Source organism: Oncorhynchus mykiss, chromosome 12 (assembly GCF_013265735.2).
Source record: "Oncorhynchus mykiss isolate Arlee chromosome 12, USDA_OmykA_1.1, whole genome shotgun sequence".
Classification (NCBI taxonomy): domain Eukaryota; kingdom Metazoa; phylum Chordata; class Actinopteri; order Salmoniformes; family Salmonidae; genus Oncorhynchus; species Oncorhynchus mykiss.
This window is the reverse complement of record NC_048576.1, coordinates 62,837,323-62,861,037: the sequence shown is the minus strand read 5'-3', so window position 1 is coordinate 62,861,037 and position 23,715 is coordinate 62,837,323. Positions and strand designations below refer to the sequence as shown.

The 23,715-nt window shown below is 45.0% G+C and overlaps 1 protein-coding gene across 2 annotated transcripts in view; it reads left to right on the top strand.

Moving 5' to 3' along the window:
- cpt1cb (carnitine palmitoyltransferase 1Cb) overlaps window positions 1–23,715 on the top strand; it is a 58,050-nt gene that overhangs the window by 23,521 nt on the left and 10,814 nt on the right. For both annotated transcript variants that reach the window (XM_036938031.1, XM_036938030.1), the window contains exons 10-15: window positions 1,388–1,583; window positions 3,242–3,430; window positions 4,496–4,601; window positions 5,285–5,401; window positions 17,447–17,611; window positions 20,575–20,703. In XM_036938031.1, coding sequence (XP_036793926.1) covers window positions 1,388–1,583; window positions 3,242–3,430; window positions 4,496–4,601; window positions 5,285–5,401; window positions 17,447–17,611; window positions 20,575–20,703 — 902 coding nt within the window. The remainder of the gene's footprint in view (window positions 1–1,387; window positions 1,584–3,241; window positions 3,431–4,495; window positions 4,602–5,284; window positions 5,402–17,446; window positions 17,612–20,574; window positions 20,704–23,715) is intronic.

Here is a 23,715-nt window from a genome sequence, read left to right as displayed (position 1 = left end):
CTTTACAGACAGAGTTCAGTGTGTCAAATCGGAGGGCCTGATGTCCGGACCTCTGGCAGTCTCTATGGGGGTGCCACAGGGTTCAATTTTCGGGCGGACTCTTGTCTCTGTATATATCCCTGATCCACCTCTACGCAGACGACACCATTCTGTATACATCTGGCCCTTCTTTGGACACTGTGTTAACTAACCTCCAAACAAGCTTCAATGCCATACAACTCTCCTTCCGTGGCCTCCAACTGCTCTTAAATGCTAGTAAAACCAAATGCATGCTTTTCAACCGGTCGCTGCCCCCACCTGCCCGCCTGACTAGCATTACTACTCTGGACGGTTCTGACCTAGAATATGTGGACAACTACAAATACCTAGGTGTCTGGCTAGACTGTAAACTCTCCTTCCAGACTCATATCAAACATCTCAAATCTAGAATCTGCTTTCTATTTCGCAACAAAGCCTCCTTCACTCACGCCGCCAAACTTACCCTCATAAAACTGACTATCCTACCGATCCTACAACTTCTACAAAATAGCTTCCAACACTCTACTCAGCAAACTGGTGCAGTCTATCACAGTGCCATCCGTTTTGTTACCAAAGCCCTTTATACCACCCACCACTGTGACCTGTATGCTCTAGCCGGCTGACCCTTTCTACATATTTGTCGCCAGACCCACTGGCTACAGGTCATCTATAAGTCTATGCTAGGTAAAGCTCCGCCTTATCTCAGCTCACTGGTCACAATAACAACACCCACCCGTAGCACGCTTCCAGCAGGTATATCTCACTGGTCATCCCCAAAGCCAACACCTCCTTTGGCCACCTTTCCTTCCAGTTCTCTGCTGCCAGTGACTGGAACGAATTACAAAAATCGCTGAAGCTGGAGACTTATATTTCCCTCACTAACTTTAAACATCAGCTATCTGAGCAGCTAAACGATCGCTGCAGCTGTACATAGTCCATCTGTAAATAGCCCACCCAATCTACCTACTTCATCCCCTTATTGTTTTGATTTACCTTTCTGCTCTTTTGCACACCAGTATCACTACTTACACACCATCTGCTCGTCTATCACTCCAGTGTTAATCTGCTAAATTGTAATTACTTCGCTACTATGGCCTATTTATTGCCTTACCTCCTCACGCCATTTGCACACACTGTATATAGACTCTTTTTTTTTTCTATTGTGTTATTGACTGTACACATGTTTATTCCATGTGTAACTCTGTGTTGTTGTTTGTGTCGCACTGCTTTGCTTTATCTTGGCCAGGTTGCAGTTGTAAATGAGAACTTGTTCTCAACTGGCCTACCTGGTTAAATAAAGGTGAAATAAAATACAAATGCGTAGTGTTCTGCATCTCTCTCTCTCTCTCGACGTGTGTCTCCTCTCCAGATGTGCTGCAGCACTGGCAGGACAGTGAATTTGTGACTGTCTACCACCGGGGGCGCTACTTCAGGCTGTGGGTCTACAAGGCGGGGCGTCTCCTCTCCCCTAGAGAGATAGAGTACCAGATCCAGAGGATCCTAGATGACCCTTCACCCCCCGGACCTGGAGAGGACAGGCTGGGAGCACTGACTGCTGGAAACAGGTGTCTATAGTGGTGGGGGGAAGAGGGTGTGTGTGTGTGAGCGCCTGTACACATAGGTGTATGTACACACTGCAAATACAGTTCTCTGCATTTTTCATCACCCGGATATCCCCCTAAATATGGCCCTTACGGAGCTTCATGTTCATTATGCCTGAGACGGCTGTAGATGTGCAGACTTTGGCTTGAGACATCAGACAAGGATGGCACTGCATGATAACAGACGTGGGTTCAAATATGATTTGAAATCTTTCAAATACTTTGACCGTTCACTCTAGCCAGCCTGGAGTGCCAAGTGGGCAGGGTTTTTGTTTTCCGGCCTATTGCATTGGTCCATTGAGCCAAGCACGCTCAATCAAGCACAACTCAAGTATTTGAAATGATTTCTGATAGTATTTGAACCCGGGTCTGCAGGAGACCGCAGACAAGCAGAGCGTCCGTCAGTCACCTCAATGGCCACAAGAGTCTCAAGTGGTCCGAGCACAACTTGGAAAGGAAGAGTGCAGAGCGGTGTCGGCCGAGAGATGGAGAAGTCACCAAGAGGAAGAGAAGGCGAGAAGGGCCTAAACCATTTTTAAAGGAAGAAGCAAGCAAACGAGAGGGGGGGGGGTGGAAAAGCGAAATGGAGAGTGTTTGTTGAGAATGCATGGAGGGAAGGGAACTGAACTGAGGGTGAGGGGAAGGAGTGAGGCTAAAGGTGAGATTAGGTGAAAGAGGAGAGGGGGAACAGCGGTAGGAATATAAGATGACAGAGTAGATGTTGGGGGACGAAAGAAAAAAGGGGGGAAAAAAGACGAGTTCGTATATAAGGAGAATGCATGAAACGATATGTACCATTTGCTGTGTGGGTGTGTGTTATGATAAGATAAAACAACTAAAGCAGTATTGGTTAAAACCTGCTAAACCGGGCCACTTACTGCTCTCTTTACACAAATGCAAGCATTATCCTAGGATTAAGGTCAATTATACTGAATGTAGTTAATAGTCTGTGCAGTTATGGTCTATGTATACCAACAGAGCCTTTCTGGGCTTTGATTGTGGTAAGTTGGAATGAGTAGGATTCTCTCCCTCGCACTCTCGCTCACTCTCTCTCAAACACACTTCAAACACGACTCCCATGCAGACGCGTACAACAACTCTGTGCGTGTAACAATTGTTGGTACACTGTGGTGCTCCCGTCTGTTTCCGTAGACAATTTACACACAGCGTTAAAAACTCACATTCTTTCCCGGGGGTGTGGGTGTGGTACAGTAGCAGCACACCCTTCCTCTCGCCATTGTATCTTTTAGTCATCTTCAGCTCGTCATGACTGCTAATAGGGTTCCCGCCGTTGAGCAAGGAACAGTTACAACCACACGGTTGGATTAGTCTGATCATGGGGTGTTTTGTCCTGGCATGTCCCGTAGCATCACTTTCACACTACTGTCAAGTATTCTGTTGTGTTCATTATCACCGTGCTCACTGTTCTGCAGGGAGTGGGTTGCAGAAAGGTTCAGTAACAATTTGAGGATTCTTGTCCGTTTTGGTTGATATTGATGTCTTTCTGTAAGTAAGAAGTACAGTCGACTCTGGGTTGATGATGTCATCTTGAGTCTACCTTTTAATTTTTTTTAAAAAAATGTAATGAATTTTGGCGTGATTTGGAATGCGTTTTGTCCCAGGGTGCCGTGGTGTGCCGTAAGAAAGCAGTACTTCAGCTCAGGGGTGAACAAGCGCTCGCTGGACTGCATCGAGCGGGCCGCCTTCTTTGTCACCCTGGACGATGAGGAGCAAGGAATGATGGGAGAAGACCCCGTGGGAAACCTGGACCGCTACGCCAAGTCCCTCCTCCACGGGAAATGTTATGACAGGTGTGTGAGACTGTGTGGTGCAGGCGCATTAAGATGAGCCTCCTACGTAGTCGGAATGTAGAATCGTGGCGGCGCTTCCGCCTTATTGCTAACACCTTACAGGATGGAGCCAACTGGAAGGGGCTGTGGAGTGAATTAGGACCCGTTTTATAGAGAGTGTCCAGCTCTGCCTTTCCCATGTTACCACTCAACATAAGAACATTCAATGCATTTCACTCTTCTACAGGGGGGGGTCTGGTACTAGTATGTACCAAATGGCACCCTATTCCTTATATACTGTAGTGCACTACCTTTGACCAGGGCGTGGGCCCTATAGGGCTCTGATCCAAACTAGTGCACCATATAGGGAATAGGGTTCCATTTGGGATTTGACCTAGGCCCCGCAGGGCAAAGCTGTTTGTGAAGCACATCTCCTCTTCACCTCTATCATAGTTTACCGGTTACCTAGATTGAGTTGAATTATGCGTAATGAAGAGGGCAGGATGTCTTTGTTAACAGATGGTCTTCATCTGGTCCATTTTATCCTCTCTTCCTTTCACACGTGCTGTACTGTAGGGCTACACACACACACATGAGCATTTGAGTACACACACACACACACACACACACACACACACACACACACACACACACACACACACACACACACACACACACACACACACACACACACACACACACACACACACGGTATGTGACAACCTGATTGAATTAGCAGCAAATGTTTTCCAAGTCCAAGAGCACCAGTTGCTTAGGTGAAGTAATTGACGGATATATCCCATCCATGGACATGGTTCTGGTTGTTTAGAATCATCGACACTAGGCCGAAGTTCCTCTTGTACACACTCCTCTCTCCCCCCCTCCAAATCAAGTGCTTCACATCTGTGTCCTGGACCAGGGCAGTGGTGGGTGGTCAGGGGATGTATATATTCTGCTTTGATAGTGTGTGGTCAACTCTCAAAACTGAAAGCACTGAGCTAATTGATATATATATCTCTGTGTCTCTCCCTCTCTCCTGCCCCCCCTCTCCTCTCTCCTGCCCCCTCCCCTCTCTCGGTCTCTCAGGTGGTTTGATAAGTCATTCTCTGTGGTGGTGTACAAGAATGGGAAGAATGGGCTGAATGCAGAGCACTCTTGGGCCGACGCCCCGACAGTGGCACACCTGTGGGAGGTGTGTGTTTATCTGTCAAACAGGCATAATCAAATAGCATTTTATTAGGGCCGTTTTCTTCTCTTTTTAGCTACATGACATAGAAATGTGCCGTTTTCACATTGTGTAGACACTAGTATGGTGCTGGAGCTAGAGGTTAAAAAGATATAGGGGGGGGGGGGGGTCCCCTTGACAGCCCAAATGATTTGTCCTCAATGGAGATCAAGCACTTGGTTTTATTTAGAATAATCCGATCTTGCAGATTTGAGTGTATGTGTGAGGTAGACTACATATGGCCAGATATGTGGCTAAAAGTAGCTATGGTTAAATAGAGCATAGCCCAGATCAGGATGTTCCAGTTATTATCCAAATGGGATATTCTCAGGATTTGCTCAATCAGATAGAGGATAAACATGTTTGTTGTTAGTTTTTGGCAGATCAAATTTCTGTGTGTTTTATACTCTTTGTGAATGGTGAAGCCACTGAACTTTGAGTGTGTGCATGTGTGTGTGCATGTGTGTTTGCATGTGTGTCTGCATGTGTGTCTGCATGTGTGTCTGCATGTGTGTCTGCATGTGTGTCTGTGTCTGTGTCTGTGTGGTGTGTGTGTGTGTGTGTGTGTGTGTGTGTGTGTGTGTGTGTGTGTGTGTGTGTGTGTGTGTGTGTGTGTGTGTGTGTAACAGCTGCTCTCTGTCTGTCCTCAGTTCACCCTGGCCACAGATGCCTTCCAACTGGGTTACACAGAGGACGGCCACTGTAAGGGAGAGGTGGAGCACTCCTTACCGCCCCCTCAGAGACTCACCTGGGACATCCCTGTGGAGGTGAGAGAGTGCTGGGTGTGCGCATCGTTCCCTAACACACCCTCAGACCAGGGTGTCCGTTAGGACAATGTGGCGCCCGGACAACATGACGGGGAAGATTCAAATTAACTGGCCATTTTGAGAAATTTACCGGACACCTATACATTGGATGCGTAACCCATTAGGGCATCCACCCACGGTGATCAGAATGACAGAAATCACATTTACATTATGGTAATTCATCTTAACAGAACATGTAACTCGTAATGAAACGGCCAATAAAACAGAATTTTCAGACATTTTCCAAAATGCAATGGGAAACCCCATTCTAAACAGCCCACCCGGGGAAACGACACAACAACTAGGATGTGCTGCTAATATGACTAGGATTGTGCCTTTGGCTTCTGGGCAGCAAAATAACATTTATATGAAAACCAACAGAACAGGACTCTGTCACATGTGCTCAGTGTGAACCTGCTTTCATCTGTGAAAAGCACAGGGCGCCAGTGGCGAATTTGCCAATCTTGGTGTTCTCTGGCAAATGCCAAACGTCCTGCACGGTGTTGGGCTGTAAGCACAACCCCCACCTGTGGACGTCGGGCCCTCATACCACCCTCATGGAGTCTGTTTCTGACCGTTTGAGCAGACACATGGTAGGCCAAGCTGATTATTGAGATTTGGCTGTCAGTGAAAAGCAAAAAATACCTGTGAAGATAATGTGTTGAGACAATAAGAAGGGGAGGGGTGTCTGGTGACGATACAGCCGAATCTCCCGCCAGCTCTTGCACATTCATTATGTCATTGTGTGAATTGTTTGTCCTTTTAAAAAACTTTTTTTTAAATCAATTCCTCTTTACATATGACACCAGTAGTAAATGTGCCATTAATCCCCATAATTTTCTTACATTTACCGTTCTCATTCTCGGAGTGGAAACATTCTTTGTGGAGTTCACAACCCGTTACACTTTTGTTTTGGAATGCTCCATATGAGCAATGAGTATGTATCTGTTTTCTATGTCCTGATCATGTTGAAGGAAACACGTGAGCACGCATATGTGGGAAAGTGTTTTTTTTGTCGTTTTTTTTTCCATCATTGCAAATGATGATATATTAAAACTATAGTTCCTCACAGTAAGCTATTTTAACAAATCTTCCAATCTCCCCCTCGATAGTCACCAATCCTCAGTGTGAATGAGAAATCTAAGTTAAAGGCCTACTGCTGTATTAGCTATGAGTTCCATGCATGACTTTTTCGAATTTTGTCATGGTTTTAAGAAACGTTGAAATGAAGCTGTTCCACGCAAATCTGCATATGTACATCGTAACTGTCACTCAGAACGGTAAAAATGGTAGGATAAATTGTAAGCGTCCCCAAACTTGCAACTCACGCGCCGCCTATTAAATTGCCTCCACGTTTTCATGGTCGGATTTTGCCTATATGCTAATTGAAGCAAGTTAAACGATGCCTCGTAATATGAAATTAAACATTCAGGTTTATTAAGTATGTTTTCAAAATGCCTACTGCCTCCAGCTCACATTGTAAAGTGGTGGGTGAAGCGCTGATAGCCTGTTGATTGCACTTGTATGGTGAATGGGAGGCATGCTTCAATTACCAGTAGTACTTTTTAATCGTGCAGGAGAAATCCCGCTCAAAATAGGCTCTATGCTGACTAACGAAAATACACAGGCCAATTTTAATTCCACAAAATAAGGAAAAGGAACCTATCGACCAATACTCTTTACCTGTCAAAAGTATTCCCATTGATTGCTTTTTCGATTAATGAATAAAAAGCATAATTTTGAAATTTGATTTTTTTTGCTCCAGGTGATTTGTCATCCAATGGAAACCTTGCCTCCCTCAGACATCCTCTGGGAGGGGAGTGTGTCCGTGTTTATTGTCACTTGAAACACCCTGTAAAACATTGTCCAGCTCCCTCTCTCCTCTTTCTTTAAGTCTTGGATCAGTTCTTCTCTCGGTTTCATTCCACGACTTAATGTCCATTGACAGTCCTGAACCACAATTAATACATGTTGAGGAACCAATTCAGTGGCTTAAGTTTAATATTTTAGTCTAAGTATGGTGCACAATGTTAGCATGACCTCCTTGAGCCACGATTTGGTGAAAGTAGGGGCAGTTGCAGTGACTGTATTAATGGCAATCATGAGTCATGACTGCAGTAAAATTCTATGTGGCCGTTGAGTCACGGTAACCTCCTTTTATGGACTCAGGACATGCGTTGGTAGTACCCAACTCGCTAATGATTATCAGGCTGCTAATGGCCTGGTAGTCAGGGTTCTTTTTCCTTTAACCACTCTGACATCAATTCAAATGCAATCCCATCGAACACATCATGAAAACAGTATGTGCTTTTAAAAGTCACCTCATTGTGATTGATCGTTTTGAAGAAAGAAGTTAATTAACAGATTTGAATGTGTGAGTGTGAAAACATGGTCGTTGTGGATGTTGTTTCAAAGCCTAACACAACAAAATGGGCAGTGCTTTCTGAGGTGATGATTGCATGACAATGGCCGGCTGACAAAATGTCATGACCAACACAGCCCGAGATGAAAGGTTCTTCTCTTTTTGTCTTTCATCAGTTTCTTTTCTTTCATCCGAGAGAAGTGGCATCTCGCTCTATCGCGCGCTTTCTCTCTCTGTTTGTTTGTTGCGGTTGGAGTGTTCCGTTTCCTCCTCTGTTTCTACCGACCCACAACAGTCAGACAATCGGGGGAAATTCCCTCCACTCTATCTCTACCACCTACAGTGCATTCGGAAAGTATTCAGACCCCTTTACTTTTTTTCACAATTTGTTACGTTACAGCCTTATTATAAAATGTATTAAATTGTTATTTTCCACATTAATCTGCACACAATATGCCATAATAACAAAGCAAAAACAAGTTGAGACATTTCTGTAAATGTATTAAATATAAATAACTGAAATATCACATTTACATATGTATTCAGACCCTTTACTCAGTACTTTCTTGAAGCACCTTTGGCAGTGATTACAGCCTCGAGTCTTCTTGGGTATGACGCTACAAGGTTGGAATACACCTATATTTGGGGAGTTTCTCCCATTCCTCTCTGCAGATCCTCTCAAGCTCTGTCAGGTTGGATGGGGAGCATTGCTGCACAGCTATTTTCAGGTCTCTCCAGAGATATTAGATCGGGTTCAAGTCCGGGCTCTAGCTGGTCCACTCAAGGACATTCGGAGACTTGTCCCGAAGCCACTCCTTCGTTGTCTTGGCTGTGAGCTTAGGGTCATTGTCCTGTTAAAAGGTGAACCTTCGCCCCTGTCTGAGGTCCTGAGCGCTCTGGAGCAGATTTTCATCAAGGATCTCTCTGTATTTTGCTCCGTTCATCTTTGCCTTGATCCTGACTAGTCTCCCAGTCCCTGACGCTGAAAAACTTTCCCACAGCATGATGCTGCCACCACCATGCTTCACCGTAGGGATGGTGCCAGGTTTCCTACAGACGTGACTCTTGGCATTCAGGCCAAAGAGTTCTATCTTGGTTTTATCAGACCAGAAAATCTTGTTTCTCATGGTCTGAGAGTCTTTAGGTACCTTTTGGCAAACTCCAAGCGGTCTGTCATGTGCCTTTTACTGGGTAGTGGCTTCTGTCTGGCCACTCTACCAGAAAGGCCTGATTGGTTGAGTGCTGCAGAGATGGTTGTCCTTCTGGAAGGTTCTCCCATCTCGACAGAGGAACTCTAGAGCTCTGTCAGAGTGACCATCGGCTTCTTGGACACTTCCCTGACCAAGGCCCTTCTCCCCCAATTGCTCAGTTTGGCCGCATGGCCAGATCTAGGAAGAATCTTGGTGTTTCCAAACTCCTTCCATTTAGGAATGATGGAGGCAACTGTGTTCTTAGGGACCTTCATGGCTTCAGACATTTTTTTTTGTACCCTTCCCCAGATCTGTGACTCTACACAATCTTGTCTCGGAGCTCTACGGACAATTCCTTCGACCTCATGGCTTGGTTTTTACTCTGACATGCACTGTCAACTGTGGGGACCTTATATAGACAGGTGTGTTATTTTCCAAATTATGTCCAATCAATTGAATTTACCACAGGTGAATGCAATTGAATTGGAAACAGGATGCACACGAGCTCAATTTCGAGTCTCATAGCAAAGGGTCTGAATAGATAAATAATCATGTAAATAATAAATGTAAATAATATATATATTTTTTTTATTATTTACGGATGTATTCAGACCCTTTGCTATGAGACTCTGTTTTTGCTTTGTCATTATGGGGTATTGTGTGTAGATTTCTGAGGAAAAAATAAATATTTAATACATTTTAGAATAAGGCTACAACGTAACAAAATGTGAATAAAGTCAAGGGGTCTGAATACTTTCCGAAGGCACTGTATATCTCCACCTTCTCTCCCTACTTCTACCTCAGCAGTGCAGTGCTCTCCTCCCTTGGCCTCTACTGTGTTAACTGCCTGTCTGTGGGAACGCTGGGGAGTTCCACTCCTGGAAATTACCTCAATGTGCTGCTATGACTGACTAGCTGGCTGGTTGGCTGGTTGACTGACTGGCTGACAGTTACAGAGCTCAGAATCTTGCATACACTACTGGTCAAAAGTTTTAGAACACCTACTCATTCAAGGGTTTTTCTATTATGTACTTTTTTTTGACATTGTAGAATAATAGTGAAGACATCAAAACTATGAAATAACACATATGGAATCATGTAGTAACACTTTTTTGGTTAAACAAATGAAAATATATTTGAGATTCTTCAAATAGCCACCCTTTGCCTTAATGACAGATTTGAACACTCTTGGCATTCTCTCAACCAGCTTCATGAGGTGGAATGCATTGGAATGCATTTCAATTAACAGGTGTGCCTTAAAGTTAATTTGTGGAATTTCTTTCCTTCTTAATGCGTTTGAGCCAATCAGTTGTGTTGTGACAAGGTAGGGGTGGTATACAGAAGATTTGGTAAAAGACCAAGTCCATATTATGACAAGAACAGCTCAAATCAGCAAAGAGAGATGACAGTCCATCATTTTCTTAAGACATGAAGGTCAGTCAATTTGGAAAATGTCTAGAACTTTGAAAGTCTCTTCAAGTGCAGTCGAAAAAACCATCAAGCGCTGTGATTAAACTGGCTCTGATGAAGACCGTCACAGGAATGGAAGACCCAAAGATACCTCTGCTGCAGAGGATAAGTTCATTAGCGTTACCAACCTCATAAATTGCAGCCCAAATAAATGCTTCACAGAGTTCCAGTAACAGACGCATCTCAACATCAACTGTTCAAAGGAGACGGTGTGAATCAGGCCTTCATGGTCGAATTGCTGCAAAAAAACACTACTAATGGACACCAATAAGAAGAAGAGACTTGCTTGGGCCAAGAAACACGAGCAATGGACATTAGACTGGTGGAAATGTGTCCTTTTGGTCTGGAGTCCAAATCTGAGATCTTTGGTTCCAACGACCGTGTCTTTGTGAGATGCAGTGTGGGTGAACTGATGATCTCCGCATGTGTATTTCCCACTGTAAAGCATGGAGGAGGTGTTACGGTGTGGGGGGTGCTTTGCTGGTGACAGTCTGTGATTTAGTTAGAATTCAAGGCACACTTAACCAGCATGGCTACCACAGCATTCTGCAGCGATACGCCATCCCATCTGCTTTGGTCTTAGTGGGACTATCATTTGTTTTTCAACAGGACAATAACCCAGCACACATCCAGGCTGTATAAGAGCTATTTTACCAAGAAGGAGAGTGATGGGTGCTGCATCAGATGACCTGGCCTCCACAATCCCCCAAGATCAAGCAAATTGAGATGGTTTGGGATGAGTTGGACCGCAGAGTGAAGGAAAAGCAGCCAACAAGTGCTCAGCATATGTGGGAACTCTTTCAAGACTTTTGGAAAAGCATTCCAGGTGAAGCTGGTTGAGAAAATGCCAAGCGTGTGCAAAGCTGTCATCAAGGCAAAGGGTGGCTATTTGAAGAATCTCAAATATAAAATATTTTGGGATTTCTTTAACACTTTTTCTTGGTTACTACATGATGTGTTGTTTCATAGTTTTGATATCTTCAGTATTATTATATAATGTAGAAAATAGTACTAATAAAGAAAAATTATTGAATGAGTAGGTGTGCCCAAACTTTTGATCGGTAGTGTACATAATATACACACACAGCCTGGTCGCCAAATGACCGGGGACTTTTGGGGGACTTTGCCCCTGTTAATTATTACATGCGCCAACTTACTTGCAGCATTTCTATGCTTATTAGAATAGTGAAGCCTTCACATTGATAACAGAACACACACGAGTGCCTCCGTACATCACCAAGGCTCAAAGGTCTATTCGAGTCGCATTGCTTGCCCCCCACGCACTCTCTCACTCACCTGGACCTTATGTCACTACCAACTCTTTCTTCATCTGTTTTCTCTCTCTCTCCCTCTGTGTTTTTTTTTCATTTCCCCTTCATGTTGCTTCAACTCTCAAACTGTCTGCTTCATGAGGGCTTGCCTTTCTCAAATTCCCCTTATTAGTACCGCTCATTCTCTTATTCCTTCCTCCTACCCCTTCTTCCTCTCCCTACAGTATGCTTTCCTCTTCTCCCCTTCATCTCCCTGTTTCCTCTCTCTCTCTCTCTCTCTCTCTCTCTCTCTCTCTCTGTTGGAAGCGGCCTCTGTCTCTGAACTGAAAACAGAAATAACATGTGGTAAACTGGTCTCCAGTCATATGAAATATATGCATTCTGGCTGGTTGGATCGAACTCTTAAGTACTTTGCTGTGTCATGCCACTCCACAGCAAACTACTCTCAATAAAAACTACTCTCAACCGGCTTTTCTGAATGCTGTTCATGCTCAAGTCTACTCCACTTTGTTTGAGTTTCATTGCTCTTCAAGAGTGGCTGACAGTTTTCAACCCAAGGAAAGAACAGGGGGGGGGGGGTATCCTACTAATCAGGTTTGAGGAGTTAGTGAGGTAACTTTATTCAACTCCCAGTTCAACCAGTCGTACGAACGTGGCTCACCTTTTTAGCCAGCTAAATTTCAATGTCAACGAATTCTTCAGAACTAACCTGCACTGGGGTCGGCCAAATAAGACGCCATTAACCTTGAGTAATCAAATAAATACTTCAAAAAAGTCCACAAGGTAATCTATGTCCGCTATAACAGCAGTCATAAGTTACCGTCGGCGACGGTCTCTCTGGACCACTAACTAACCCGGGCTGTCATTAAAACATCAAAACTATCATAATGTAAATATTACTGGATGCAAAGCGGAAGGACGTGTGGTTCTTCTCAAACTCACAGGGGGTTTCCACACACGCACACCGCTCACGTAACAGGTTAAGGTCAGGGTGTCGTGGGGGGTTTTCCATCCTTAAACAAATTCCTTTTTAGAAAGTTTAACTAGTGAGTGTTTGTCTAGAAAACCCAAACCTGGCTCTCAGCCTGACTCAACCCCTGGGAACCAAACTCCCATGGCAAGATCTGTGCCAGCTGACCTGACTCATCCCACATTTTCAGCCAGCTACTTTTTTCCACTTCATTAATTAACTAGGCTATTTTTTTTATTTGAAAGTTTCAATTCGCTAGTCAGAAAAGTCAGTTGAGCCCTCTCCCACTAGAATGAAATATATGCATCTTGTCGCAATCTATTTATACAGATGCCGTGTATCAGATAGGACAGACTGAACCTTGCTCCCCGGCACATACCCCATCCATTTTGACTAAGCACAGCCCCCATCACCACTAGAGGGATAGCAACAGACCAACTTACTACCCTGAGACAAGGATGAGTATAGCCCACGAAGATGTCCCTCAATGCACGAGCCCCTATAATAGGGTCAGAGGCAGAGAATCCCAGTGGAAAGATGGGAGCTGGCCAGGTCAGAGACAGCAAGGGCGGTACGTCATTCCAGTGCCTTGCCGTTCACCTTTGCACTCAATCGTAGGACCTAGTGAAGAGATGAGTCTTCAATAAAGACTTAAAGGTTGAGACTGAGTCTGCGTCTCTCACATGGGTAGGCAGACCATTCCACAAAAATCTAGTTCAATAGGAGAAGGCCCTCCCCTCAGCTGTTTGCTTAGAGATTCTAGGGACAATAAGGAGGCCTGCGTATTGTGACCATAGCGTACGTGTAGGTATGTACGGCAGGACCAAATCAGAGAGATGGGTAGGAGAAAGTGCATGTAATGCTTTGTAGGTTAGCAGTATAATCTTGAAATCAGCCCTAGCCTTAACAGGAAGCCAGTGTAGAGAGGCTAGCACTGGAGTAATATGATCACATTTGTTGGCTCTAGTCGGGATTCTAGCAGCTGTATTTAGCACTAACTGAAGTTTATTTAGTGTTTTATCCAGGTAGCTGTAGAGTAGAGCATTGCAGTAGTCTAATCTAGAAGTGACAAAAGCATGGATTCGTTTTTCTGCATTCTCTCATCTTTCTTGATCTCTCACTGTCTTTCTCTCTATCTCAGGCTTCTTTGGCCTTATTATTGAAGAGCTGAGACATAGGCAGAAGATTAGGACGATTACGGAGAAAAAAACGTATGAAATGTATGCATTCACGACTGTAAATCGCTCTGGATAATATGTAATGTAAACTCAGCAAAAAAAGAAACGTCCCTTTTTCAGGACCCTGTCTTTCAAAGACCATTCGTAAAAATACAAATAACTTCACAGATCTTCATTGTAAAGAGTTTAAACATTGTTTCCCATGCTTGTTCAATGAACCATAAACAATTAATGAACATGCACCTGTGGAACGGTCGGTAAGACACTAACAGCTTACAGACGGTAGGCAATTAAGGTCACAGTTATGAAAACTAGGACACTAAAGAGGCCTTTCTACTGACTCTGAAAAACAACCAAAAGAAAGATGCCCAGGGTCCCTGCTCATCTGTGTGAACGTGCCTTAGGCATACTGCAAGGAGGCATGTCCGTACTGTGAGATGTCTAAGACAGCGCTACAGGGAGACAGGACGGACAGCTGATCATCCTCACAGTGGCAGACCACGTGTAATAACACAGGATCGGCACGTCCGAACATCACACCAGGTACAGGATGGCCGCAACAACTGCCTGAGTTACACATTACCTCCATCAGTGCTCAGACTGTCCCCAATAGGCTGAGAGAGGCTGGACTGAGGGCTTGTAGGCCTGTTGTAAGGCAGGTCCTACCAGACATCACCGGAAACCACGTCGCCTATGGGCACAAACCTGCCGTCGCTGGACCAGACAGGACTGGCAAAAAAGTGCTCTTCACTGACGAGTCGCGGTTTTGTCTCACCAGGGGTGATGGTCGGATTCGCGTTTATCGTCTAAGTAATGAGCGTTATACCGAGGCCTGTACTCTGGAGCGGGATCGATTTGGAGGTGGAGGGTCCATCATGGTCTGGGGTGGTATGTCACAGCATCATCGGACTGAGCTTGTTGTCATTGCAGGCAATCTCAACACTGTGCATTACAGAGAAGACGTCCTCCTCCCTCATGTGGTACCCTTCCTGTAGGCTCATCCTGACATGACCCTCCAGCATGACAATGCCACCAGCCATACTGCTTGTTCTGTGTGTGATTTCCTGCAAGACAGGAATGTCAGTGTTCTGCATGGCCAGCGAAGAGTCCAGATCTCAATCCCATTGAGCACGTCTGAGACCTGTTGGATCGGAGGGTGAAGGCTGGGGCCATTCCCCCCAGAAATGTCTGGGAAATTACAGGTGCCTTGGTGGAAGAGTGGGGTAACATCTCACAGCAGGAACTGGCAAATCTGGTGCAGTCCATGAGGAGGAGATGCACTGCAGTACTTAATGCAGCTGGTGGCCACACCAGATACCGACGGTTACTTTTGATTTGTTCAGGGACACATTATTCCATTTCTGTTAGTCACATGTCTGTGGAACTTGTTCAGTTTATGTCTCAGTTGTTGAATCTTGTTATGTTCATACACATGTTAAGTTTGCTGAAAATAAACGCAGTTGACAGTGAGAGGACGTTTCTTTTTTTGCTGAGTTTAGATAAAGGGATAAGTACTCTCCCATCAGTATGTGCTAAATTGATTTTTAAACTGATGGGTTTATTGGTGTTAAAATACACCAGTTATGCTATTTTGGACCACCACGCTGCTGATGTCATGCAACCTGACGTTTTTGTATTTATACTTTTTCATAATAACAAGTTTGATGTCTGACGACAATAGAAAGTTCATGAGGTCACTGCGGAAACTGTATACAGACATGTCGATAGATGTAGTGTAAACCAGGCTTTAGTCTTGAAATCTTTTGTTTGTTTAATGCACTACCGTACTCACTATGTTTAGCACATGCCCTCACATGTGAATCCTTAAAGAGATGGGTGGGGCTAAGGCTTAAGTGGGTGTGAACGATGCTGAATGGGTTTAGACAAAGAAGAGCTCTCCAGTAGGTGTACCAAAACATTCAAGGTCCATTTTCTCAAAAGTGAGGTTACAAGTTTATCAACTTTCAAAGCAGAATTACTTTCCCATTGTTCCTCAACTGTAGTGTACGATATACAATTTTCTAGCTCCGAGTCTCTACTTTTATCCAATTTTAAAAAACGGCATTTAAAATTTTGCTACATAAGACCAAATCAAGCCCATCGGTCACATATGATACATTTTTCGGGGTTCAATCCAAGAATCTAGCAGCTGTATTTAGCACTAACTGAAGTTTATTTAGTGTTTTATCTGGGTAGCTGGAGAGTAGCGCATTGCAGTAGTCTAATCTAGAAGTGACCGAAGCATGGGTTATGTTTTCTGTGTCCTCTCTATCTTTCTTTATCTCTTGCAGTCTTTCTCTCTCGGTCCTCTTTGGCCTTATTATTGAATACCTGAGATGGTGAAGAAGATTTAGATAAAGGGAGAAGTACCCTCCCATCAATATGTGCTCTCTCTTGCTCTGCCATGACTTCCCATGATCTCAACCAGATGTTGTTGTCAGATGGGGAGAGACTGGAAACCAATCTTTTAGTGGCACTTTCACATCTGTTGTGTCACCCCCGCCCTTTAACAACGCTTACAGCCTACTAGGGAAAGTGAATACCTAGACAGTTGCACAACTGAATGCATTCAACCGAAATGTATCTTCCGCATTTAACCCAACCCCTCTGAATTACTACGCACTAACCTCGTGCCCAGGCTCGAATTGCTGGCGTGTAGAGCCTGGTAACAGTGTGGGACTGTTTGGGACTTATGGGGGGTCGATTTACTGAGTGACATGATAATCCATTCCAATTCTGAGCGAATCACACGACTATGGGGCATGGGGCCAAATCGAGCAGAAAAGTGTTTTGCTATGGTGCACCACATAAATAATTCCCCGTAACCCGAGGTAGTAGGAACATATCTCTGTTCATTCTAATAACTAGCGAGCGTAACTCTGCTACCCGTCCTGTAACATATGATATACACTGTCTTCAAATAGAAAAAGTAAAGATACGCCATCAAAGGCATTTGACGATGTCGTGGTTGTACAGAACACTATCCCAGTAAAAAGTACAAGCACAGTCTTTTCCGTACCAATGACAATGATGTAGAACGCTACGACTATTGCAAAGCACTGGAGGAGATTGTTGGACCCATCTCTGTGGGAGATGGCTTGCCGCTGGCAGTTTTGAGAAAAGTGTTGAACTCTTCATAGAAGATACTACAAAAGCAGCTGTGAATTGGAAAGAATATATATTTTGAGAAAGAAAATATCCATGTTGCACAAGCTAACCCAGTTTTCTTTGTTGCGCAAGAACACCGAAACAATACTGGCCCCTGTATGCAGGACACGTATGGGGAGGTTATAAGGGTTGCGCTAAATGGTGATCTATAGAGATCAGTCAACTAAAACCAGCTGTTTGGTTTTTTTTGTCCGCTCCTGCCATTGGCTTCCAGTCAAGTCCTGTTCTGAGTCACTTGGAAACCAGAGGATCAGCAGAGAGAGATTAACTAGGCACTAGGTCTGAAATGATTGTCTGGCCAATGAGTTACCAGGTCTTAATGAAAAATAACTAATAAAAATGTACAAGCTTTTATTAAGTGTTTCCTCCCCTCACCCCTCCATCTTTCTCTCTTCAGGTTCAGGAGCAGGTGTCCATCTCTCTGTCTGTGGCACAGGCCCTAGCTGACGATGTGGACTGTCATGTCTTCCCCTTCAGGGACTTTGGGAAGGGACGCATCAAAAAGCTGAAGATCAGCCCAGACGCCTTCATTCAATTGGCTCTGCAGCTAGCTTACTACAGGGTGAGTTAAAGGGGATGTCTTTCAACCAGTTGGCTCTGCAGATAGCTTACTACAGGGTGAGTTAAAGGGGATGTCCTTCAAACATTTGGCTCTGCAGCTAGCTTCAGGGCCGTGCACAGATCATTGGGGGTGCTGGTGCTCTTGGGGGCGGCGGAGGGGGTATTTGCTGGGATTCAAGCAGCTTATGAAATTAGCCAGTTTGATGTGCAATTCGTTACATTTTAAAAATTCAAACAAAAAATGTAAATGAGTCTCTAAATAAAATGTAAAAAGTATTTAATAAAATAAAAAATTCTACCAGGCAACGAGGGCACTGGTTGAGCTCGATCTGTGCACGTGCCTGGCTAGCTTACTACAGGGTGAGTTAATTAATGGGGATGTCCTTCATTCAGCTGGCTCTGCAGCTAGCTTACTACAGGGTAAGCAGGACATTCCTATAACATACAGTGCGTTCGGAAAGTATTCAGACCCCTTGAAGGCACACACCTGTCTAGATCAGGTCCCACAGTTGACAGTGCATATCAGAGCAAAAACCCAGTCATGACGGCGAATGAATTGTTCGTAGAGCTCCAAGATCTGGGGAAGAGAAAGTGACCAAGAACCCGATGGTTACTGTGACAGAGCTCTAGTGTTCCTCAGTGAAGATGGGAGTATTTTCCAGAAGGACAACCATCTCGACAGCACTCCACCAATCAGGCCTTTAAGGTAGAATGACCAGACGGAAGCCACTCCTCAGTAAAAGGCACATGACAGCCTGCTTGGAGTTTGCCAAAAGGCACCTAAAGACGCTCAGACCATGAGAAACAAGATTCTCTGGTCTGATGAACCAGGATTGAACTCTTTGGCCTGAATGCCAAGAGTCACGTCTGGAGGAAACCTGGCACCATCCCTATGGTGAAGCATGGTGCTGGTGGTGGCAGCATCATGCTGTGTGGATGTTTTTCAGCGGCAGGGACTGGGAGACTAGTCAGAATCGAGGCAAAGATGAACAGAGCAAAGTACAGAGAGTTCCTTGCTCCTGAGCGCTCCGGACCTCAGACTGGGCGAAGGTTCACCTTCCAACAGAACAATGACCCTAAGCACAGCGCCAAGATAATGCAGGAGTGGCTTTGGGGCAAGTCTCTGAATGTCCTTGAATGGCCCAGCCAGAGCCCGGACTTGAACCCAATCTAACATCTCTGGAGAGACTTGAAAATAGCCGTGCATCAATGCTCCCCATCAAACTTGACAGAGCTTGAGAGGATCTGCAGATAAGAATGGTAGAAACTTCCCAAATATAGGTGTGCCAAGCTTGTAGCGTCATACCCAAGAAGACGCAAGGTTGTAATTGCTGCCAAAGGTGTAAAGGGTTTGAATACTTATGTAAATGTGATATTTCTGTGGAAAAAGTCAAGGGGTCTGAATATTTTCCAAAGGCACTATATATACAACATTGAGAAGACCCTCTATGCCTATTTATTGATTCCAAGTGTTCTTAAGTTCTTTAGAAGTCTGTCATCTATTGCAGTCCATTGCCTAAATCACTGAATTAATCAAAGCTAAAACAAGAAATCTGTCTTAGTTGTACCATTTTACATCTAACTAAGGTGTTTTGTGCACCGATAAGCAGTGTTTATGAAGTTTGACAATGTCATGAAAGCTAGCATGATTTGTCCAACAATAGCTAAGCTAGCTAGCTGAGTCATACTTCATATGAAGCAAAAGGGATGCAGCTAACCCAGTGCGTCACACACAATGTTGAATTCTTCCAATAAAAGCTAGCTTGCTTCTGTTGCTAAATTAGTATCTAGCTGACATTATTATTCGTTTTCACGAAGCAGCTGCCTGTTGCTGCAACTCACGCGAGTTTGCTTGTCAGAAAAAAGGTAGCGTTAGCTAGCTAAGTAGTAGCTAGTAGCTATGTCAGTAATGCCACATTAATGTTAGCTAGCTACATCTATAGTATGAGGGAGGATTTTGTTTGCTGGGTTTAGGTGCTGTGAAAAGCTCGCTAGGAGCGAGATATGGATCACAACAGAGTATTTCAATCTTGTCAAGATATCTTGGTTTTCCAGGTGTGGTTAGATGTGCGATCTTGGCGTTAGTTGCCGTCTTTGACCAGACTAGTTGCGCCAGAATGGGCGGTCCTAAAGATGGCGGACACTACAAAATGGAACTCAAAGTGAAGTCACTGGTCCCTATTGATATGATGTAATCTAATAGAGTTTTGGAAATCCACTGGTAAAGGTGCTACTCTTTGAATGACACATTCAGAAGGCAGATGTGGGTACTAACCCAAGTTTTCCTCCATAAACTTTTCCTCCACATATACTGTAACTCAAGCGCATTGAAAAAGACCTGTAGCTGATTTATTTGGCCGCTTTACATTCTTATTTGAATGTAATCTCTGAATTCCATGCATGCTTTAGTCTTGGGTAAGTACTATAGCTAAATATACCTTGTGAATCCGTCTCTGCCAGCTCCCTACTAATACCTCTTGAAAATGGTATCTTCCCCAGGTCTATCTCCTCTCACTAGTCAAACAAGATGTCAAACTGTTAGGAATTTTTGGAACGACCAGGGACTCGTTGAGTCATGCCACTAGCGTCAGTTACCTCTAGTAAAGGTCTCTTTCATTCCTTCTGACAAGGAAACGATCATTCCCCTCCTACTCTTACATAGTACACAGGTGTTTGTTTAAGAGGTTGCTGACATTACTAGACTACTACAACTGAATAAAATGTGTCATAATACAATAACATTATTTTACAATAACTACATCTTGCAACTAGGAATGGAATTAGAGTAGGCTACCACGGAAATGGTCTATTTCTGTATAATACAATTGTGCAGTATGCTGAGCTGTACAAGGTTTGAAAAAAAAAATAACATCACATTATTATCATCTATGAACATTGAGAAGAATACTGATCATTTCAGATAATTATACTAATAATATTCCTTTTATCTTTTTTGTCTCCCAGGATCGTAAGACGTTTTGCCTCACCTACGAGGCCTCCATGACACGGCTGTTCCGAGAGGGGAGGACTGAGACTGTACGATCCTGCTCCAATGAGGGCTGTGCCTTTGTCAAAGCTGTGGAGAGCGGAGAAGTAGGCTTACTGATTGGGGATGTTTTAATGGTGCTCATAAGTTCTTCTAGAACCTTCCCAGTGGCTCAGTGAAAATAGATTTCACAGGTTTTACTGTGTTATTGATGCGGAGTCACATTCACTTCGGAATGAATGTGTTCACACACTTGCTAGTGAAACAGATTTCACTCCAGTATAAATAAGGTCGTTTAGGAAGAAACGAGTTTCACTCAAAGGGATTTGCATTCTTTCTTCAGACACTGATGACTCTTACGGCTGTAAGATTAATTTAATTCAAATTGAAATTGTGATATTGACATATACAATATCCATATGTCAAGAGGCCCAAAAAATATTATCCCTTTGACACAGATATTGAGATGAGAGCGATGCAAGACATTTGTGCTTCACACCAGTGTTTCCTCTGCAGTCATTTAACTGTGGCAATGCGCCAGTGCAAAATCATTGCCGCCATTTCGCAGTTGGCAGGTAACCCCATGTTACCCCTAACAGGTAGGCCTACATTATGTTCACTGTGTTGTCACAGGTTTTTTGGGACATCCAGTCGTGGCCAAAAGTTTTGAGAATGACACAAATATTAATTTCCACAAAGTTTGCTGCTTCAGTGTCTTTAGATATTTTTGACAGATGTTACTATGGAATACTGAAGTATAATTACAAGCATTTCATAAGTGTCAAAGGCTTTTATTGACAATTACATGAAGTTGATCCAAAGAGTCAATATTTGCAGTGTTGACCCTTCTTTTTCAAGACCTCTGCAATCCGCCCTGGCATGCTGTCAATGTTATGCGGTGAGTGAGGACCCAAAAGCGGTTTAACATAAACAGAGTCTCTTTAATAACGAAACACACGTAGGCTCAGATGGACAGGCAGATTCCGACAGGACAGGACAAGGTAAAGCAAACACGACGATAGTCTGGTTCTGGCATGAGAAACACAAACGAGAATCTGACAAAGACAGAAACAGGAACAGAGAGAGATATAGAGACCTAATCAGAGGGAAAAAGGGAACAGGTGGGAAAAGGGGTGAACGAGGTAGTTAGAGAAGATGAGGAGCAGCTGGGGGAAGGAGAGGGAGAGAAGGTAACCTAATACGACCAGCAGAGGGAGACGGAGTGAAGAGAAAGGACAGGAACAAGACACAACATGACAATACATGACAGTACCCCCCCCACTCACCGAGCGCCTCCTGGCGCACTCGAGGAGGAAACCTGGCGGCAACGGAGGAAATCATCGATCAGCGAACGGTCCAGCACGTCCCGAGAGGGAACCCAACTCCTCTCCTCAGGACCGTACCTCTCCCAATCCACTAGGTACTGATGACCACGGCCCCGAGGACGCATGTCCAAAATCTTACGGACCCTGTAGATAGGTGCGCCCTCGACAAGGATGGGGGGGGGGGGGGGGGGGGGGGAAGACGAGCGGGGGCGCGAAGAACGGGCTTAACACAGGAGACATGGAAGACCGGGTGGACGCGACGAAGATATCGCGGAAGAAGAAGTCGTACTGCGACAGGATTAATGATCTGAGAAATACGGAACGGACCAATGAACCGCGGGGTCAACTTGCGAGAAGCTGTCTTAAGGGGAAGGTTCTGAGTGGAGAGCCAAACTCTCTGACCGCGACAATATCTAGGACTCTTAGTTCTACGCTTATTAGCAGCTCTCACAGTCTGCGCCCTATAACGGAAAAGTGCAGACCTGACCCTCTTCCAGGTGCGCTCGCAACGTTGGACAAAAGCCTGAGCGGAGGGGACGCTGGACTCGGCGAACTGAGACGAGAACAGCGGAGGCTGGTACCCGAGGCTACTCTGAAAAGGAGATAGCCCGGTCGCAGACGAAGGAAGCGAGTTGTGGGCGTATTCTGCCCAGGGGAGCTGTTCTGACCAAGACGCAGGGTTACGAAAAGAAAGACTGCGTAAGATGCGACCAATAGTCTGATTGGCCCGTTCTGCTTGACCGTTAGACTGGGGGTGAAAGCCGGAAGAGAGACTGACGGAAGCCCCAATCAAACGGCAAAACTCCCTCCAAAATTGAGACGTGAATTGCGGACCCCTGTCCGAAACGACGTCTGACGGAAGGCCATGAATTCTGAAAACATTCTCGATGATGATTTGTGCCGTCTCTTTAGCAGAAGGAAGCTTAGCAAGGGGAATAAAATGAGCCGCCTTAGAGAACCTATCGACAACCGTAAGAATAACAGTCTTCCCCGCTGACGAAGGCAGTCCGGTGATAAAATCTAAGGCGATGTGAGACCACGGTCGAGAGGGAATGGGAAGCGGCCTGAGACGGCCGGCAGGAGGGGAGTTACCGGACTTAGTCTGCGCGCAGACCGAACAAGCAGCCACGAAACGACGCGTGTCATGCTCCCGGGTGGGCCACCAAAAACGCTGGCGAATGGAAGCAAGCGTACCCCGAACGCCAGGGTGGCCGGCTAACTTGGTAGAGTGAGCCCACTGAAGAACGGCCAGACGAGTAGGAACGGGAACGAAAAGAAGGTTCCTAGGACAAGCGCGCGGCGACGGAGTGTGAGTGAGTGCTTGCTTTACCTGCCTCTCAATTCCCCAGACAGTCAACCCGACAACACGCCCCTCAGGGAGAATCCCCTCGGGGTCAGTGGAGGCTACTGAAGAACTGAAGAGACGAGATAAAGCATCAGGCTTGGTGTTCTTAGAGCCCGGACGATAAGAAATCACGAACTCGAAACGAGCGAAAAACAGCGCCCAACGAGCCTGACGCGCATTAAGTCGTTTGGCAGAACGGATGTACTCAAGGTTCCTATGGTCAGTCCAAACGACAAAAGGAACGGTCGCCCCCTCCAACCACTGTCGCCATTCGCCTAGGGCTAAGCGGATGGCAAGCAGTTCGCGGTTTCCCACATCATAGTTACGTTCCGATGGCGACAGGCGATGAGAAAAATACGCGCAAGGGTGGACCTTGTCGTCAGAGAGGGAGCGCTGAGAAAGAATGGCTCCCACGCCCACCTCTGACGCATCAACCTCGACAACGAACT